A 4,969-nucleotide genomic window follows, 5' to 3' on the forward strand; every position below is an offset into this window, starting at 1 on the left:
GAAGGTTTTGGAATAATATTAATGACATAAGTCCAATTCATCCCCAGGATCTCCGATCTTCCTCAGATTGGTCTTGTTCTTCAGAACCCAGTTGACAGGGAGCTGGCATCTTTGTCAGAACCTATGCTTTATTTTATTCAGTCAGGCGTCGTTGTTTAAAATAACTCTACAAATTGAAGGAGATAAAATTTCAGCAGCAGAAGTTTGTATTATATTAAACGATATCATACTGCAATGTAAATCAAGATTTAATGATGGATTTTTATCACTAATTCTAAAGAATAAACTGACCGTTTTGGAGGATTCCAATCCCGGAATAAAAAATGAATTCTTAAAAGAAGTTAAAAATTTTTATAAAATTTGCTATGAATATATCGAAGAATGGATAGTGAACTTTAGAGCATTAAATTGTTTCAAATGGACCCTTCTAAATAGTAAAATTGAATGGAAAGAAGTTTCTTCAGCAGTCGAATTTGTAATGAAAGAAGTAAAAGATATTGTTATTAATGACAATTTTTTCTTTGAAGATATTCGAAGAGTAAATTTATATTTAAATGAAGAAATATTGAAGAAATGGAACGATGAGAAAATAGAACTTGACAAAAGATGGGTAGAAATCTTTCGGCATTTTAGAGTAGAACATATCCCACATGAAAATTTAAAAGTTTTAATAGAAATTTCCTTATGTTGTCCAGGCACGAATGCTGCTGTTGAAAGGGTATTTTCACTAGGTAATGATAATTGGAGCAGTGAGAAGTCGCAACTTTCTGTAAAAACATTATCTGCCGTCTTAACAGTCAAATTTAATATGAAAGTTGTTCGGATTATTATTATTAGTCGAACATCCTCATCTAACAAAAAATATCCACTCCGAAGAAAAATATGTTTTTAAAAGAAAATAAAGTTTTTATCGTTTTTTCTTCACCTATTAAATACTTGCAAAGTGTACTCTTTTTGAACAAAAAATAGTTGGTCACCTTACTTATGCACATGCTCACTGGCGGGGGTGGTACCTTTGCCCTCTGACGGGTGCGCGTACAGTATTGCCGTTCTTTCCCCTGGCGCCCTCGTGGATGCTGGTTTACCTCCCCGATCAACCCCTCCGACGTCGGGATGGCGCAACTTAGTGACGATATTTATAATTTTTCCTTGTGGTTGTTGACACTTCACAAATCAGAGCAGTAAATTGTTCCGGGTTATTCATGATAGATCTTTCATAGTCTGCTCCAACAAAAAGTTGATTGCAACATTACATTGATAATACGAAAAGCTTCGAATATATTCTCAACTACATGACTTATGTTGAAATTACTAACCTAACCTTTTGAAGCGGGCCACAGAAGATTGTTCCGGGACAACGTACCCATGCAGACACTTGAGAGAGACTTGAGGTTTCCATGAAAATTTTAGCTTTTTTCAAGTTATAGATGCAAACCCTTAAATCACATGCTATTTAACTTATATCGTTTAACTACAATGCTGCGGAATGATATCAATTGTTTTCGGTGACGCTTGTGTCAGCCATCTTGTTTGTGATTCGGTTAAAAGCGATGTTGCCAAATACATTATTACGTATTAAAAATTAAATAAAATATACAGGGTGTTAAATAGTTGTCAGAAATTTTAAGAAGATGAAACGGTTTCGGATTTTTTTCACCAGGCCTACTATATTTTTTAAAATATCAACATATCCTGTGTGAGATTCTTTTTAACTGAGAAGCAAATAAAAAATCACGCATAAATTGTTTTGTTTTTAAGTAACCAACCAAAGAAATATATTGGAATATACTAAAAATACTAAGAATACTAAAAATGTATAAATACAAATAACACTTCATCTGTTGAAAAATTTACATTATTTTTTTATAAATTTTTAATTTGTAATTAAATGCTTGAAACCTTTGAGAATAAAAGAATATGTTTCTTTAAAAAATTTATTGTACTCAAAATATAAAAAATAATTATGTGTTGGACGGATAATTAAAAGTTCACAATTATAATTTAAATATATAAATGCTTTATAAAAACGGACGGATTTCTATAATTATCATTAATTTCACAATAACATTTTTAAACTTACAACTATGAGACTGGTTTAAAAAAATAATATACATCATGTAAATACTAATTGTCATTCAATTGCACAACAGGAAAATAGAAAAATAGAGTAGTCTACGTGTCTATAAAATAAGTAATGTTTACTTATAATGAAAATAATTTTTGTTCATCTGAACACATTCATTAATACAAATATTTACTAACTTAAATTAAAACAGTCAACAAATAAAATTATTTACAATATTGAATGTCGTCATGATTGAATAAAGGCACCAAACGTGTAAATCTGCATTCAACAGAATGATTCGAGTTTGTTCATAAAATAATAAATTTCTCATGGTGCTAAAAATATTGTTACTGCCAACATTAAAGCAAATAAGGATACTAAATTCGTAGCAGAACCACTGAAATATCCAAAATTGAAAATCTGTATTGCATTTTCTGTTTTCATCCATGGATTTGTTCCATCGTCGAAGTGCATTGGACATTGGTCACCTAGAAATGAACATTTAATATAAACCAAATGACTATATATGTAATAAATATTTATTTACGTTCTCTTTCGTATTCCTGCATTTCAATAGCAACAGAGGCTCCTTCTGTGTAATTCCAAGATGTTACGTCCTGTTTTAAGTCGCAAAATGGTCCGATAGCTAAAATATTAAACAATATTAAACGAGTTCATTTATAAAAATTATTTAAATACTACCTTGAGACATTAAAACTCTATTTAAATCTGATCTTTGGTAAACCCAACACCTATATTTGGATAAGGGATCCAACTCGTCATACGTTATAAGATATGATTTTAAGTTTTCTTTCCAATATCCTATGCACTTTAGCTTGTAATCAGGGTCGCTGTAAATATCGACTGGTCTTCCCAAATGATCCACGGATAGACAATAATTTTCATCGATGGCGATTTCTTTTTGTTCAGTGTCACATACTGAGAAATCCGATATGTTTTGTTTGCAATAAGTATTTGGACGAGGACTCAGGGTCACACCACCAAGAATACGAGTGACAAACGGAGCGTCCCCTTTTTGAGTAAAATTGAATTTTCCAGCTACTGGACATTTAATTGGAACCGGATTTTTCTTCAGATAAAGATCATACTTCCATTTAGCCTTATTCTGAAACTGTACCCAAGAACACACTGTGCTGAAATCGTCCTTTATAACGGCAATTCCTCTTCGGTAACGGATAATATTGTGATGTTGGGGCACAAAGTCAAAACATATGTAATCTTTTTGACATCCATCCACTGTTAATCTAGACATCATGACTCTTGAATCTCTTTGTTCGCGACAAACATAAATTGTTTTTCGGTATCTACCTTCATCTGGATACCAAGTTTCAATAATGTGAGTCTCATTAATAAAAATGTCGGCGTCAATGTTAGCTGTGTTGATCCATTCACCAGTAAAATTTTGAGGTAATCTACAACCGGGCTCTACTATTTCAGATTTAACTGGAAAAAAGAGACATTAATTTTAATCCTCCATTAAAATACTAAAAACGTACCTGGAGTGATGTGCAACCTTTCAGGACTCTTTTCGACCGTTTTCAGTGTGTTACATTCCGCAGTTATCGATACACCAATATACAAATCATCGTCACGATTTTTCAAAAAGCAACGGTACTTTTCATCTTTACGAGACTCTTTGGTGTTTGCCACAGCAAAGTAATGGTTTTTTCCCACAAACCAATCACCAAGACAACTGTATTCAACAACTGAAAGTATATAATGTTATAATGTTGTTTATAATATTAACCAGATTATTCATAATAATCAATTGTATTAAAACACTCACCTCCATCAAAAGTTCCTGTCATTCCTTGGCATTTCTTGTAGGTAATATTAAATTTTTGATTTGTAATCAAAAACTGAGAACCTGCCGTTTGGCAAGACCGAATCTGGGCGTCTGGATTACGACATTCACCAGTAAATTTAAATCTATTTTGGTATGCAAAATTCCAAACACCTTCGAGTGAAGATCTACAATTCACTGGTACATAATTCTCAGAGAACAAAGTAATCAATGGCTGGTGCACATCTAGGGCTCTGCAGACTCTTTCTACTGTGGCCTCATGTTCCAAAAGGTTTTGGCAAGATGCTTGAAGATATATCAATTTAATACATGTGTATATAAATAAAAGTTCCAAACTTACTTTCCATTTTCTCAAGAACATTAACAGTCCTCACTAAAAGTTTTACACAGGTGTAACATGAACCAGTTTTGAATACCATGCTATAATTTACGTGAAAATTGTCACGGTAATCCACGCACACACCCCTTCGAGTCATTGTTGTATCATCCAATTCTGTAAGAGTGTTTCTTCCGTTTTCCCATGAAAACCAGGCTCCCCGTAATATTTTTGGTATTGTACAACCTCCCATACATTGTGGAACTATATAATATAAAATAAGTTTTATAGAAAAAAAAGCATCAAAACATAACCTTGATTGAGATACAGAAAAATGTATTTACTTACCGAATACTGATAAAAATATAAATATTTTGAAAATATTAACGAAATGTTTGTATCGCGATAACATTTTAGGTTGTGGAAGAACCTGTCTGATACAAAGGCACGCCCCAATCAAAACAATTTGTTGTTGACTAATGTCATGGAACTTCGGTTATATATAAATGACAGTTAACGTGATTCATTCATTTAAAAAGCGACAATTTTGGTTGCCTAACTGTCATTTGTACAGAATCTATATTTAATTTCATCAAAATGTAAAAATGTTATTAAGGTTAATTTGAAACTATCAACTAGAGAATATATAACATTTACCATCTAAGAAGAACAATGAAAAATTTGAAAGTATTCTGAGAAAACATAATTAAGAGAAATTCAAATAATAATTAATGAGGGAAGTTAGGAGGTTAGTAATGGAGAT

General features: G+C 32.0%; 1 protein-coding gene and 1 long non-coding RNA gene across 2 annotated transcripts; both read right to left on the reverse strand.

The window, feature by feature from the left end:
* Positions 1-277: 277 nt before the first annotated feature.
* LOC126265707 (uncharacterized) lies at positions 278-1,531 on the reverse strand. The gene is made up of 2 exons (XR_007548178.1): positions 1,317-1,531; positions 278-1,221 (listed from the first exon to the last, which is right to left on the reverse strand). It is a non-coding gene; the product is annotated as an uncharacterized LOC126265707 (long non-coding RNA).
* A 395-nt stretch (positions 1,532-1,926) lies between these two features.
* On the reverse strand, positions 1,927-4,686 carry LOC109595391 (uncharacterized). Its single transcript, XM_020010773.2, has 7 exons — positions 4,555-4,686; positions 4,231-4,470; positions 3,873-4,175; positions 3,583-3,792; positions 2,768-3,529; positions 2,613-2,711; positions 1,927-2,553 (listed from the first exon to the last, which is right to left on the reverse strand). The coding sequence occupies exons 1-7, from the start codon at positions 4,616-4,618 to the stop codon at positions 2,393-2,395; spliced, it is 1,839 nt and encodes a 612-aa protein (XP_019866332.1). The 5' UTR covers positions 4,619-4,686; the 3' UTR covers positions 1,927-2,392.
* Between the last annotated feature and the right edge of the window lie 283 nt (positions 4,687-4,969).

Source organism: Aethina tumida, chromosome 1, assembly GCF_024364675.1.
Source record: "Aethina tumida isolate Nest 87 chromosome 1, icAetTumi1.1, whole genome shotgun sequence".
NCBI lineage: Eukaryota > Metazoa > Arthropoda > Insecta > Coleoptera > Nitidulidae > Aethina > Aethina tumida.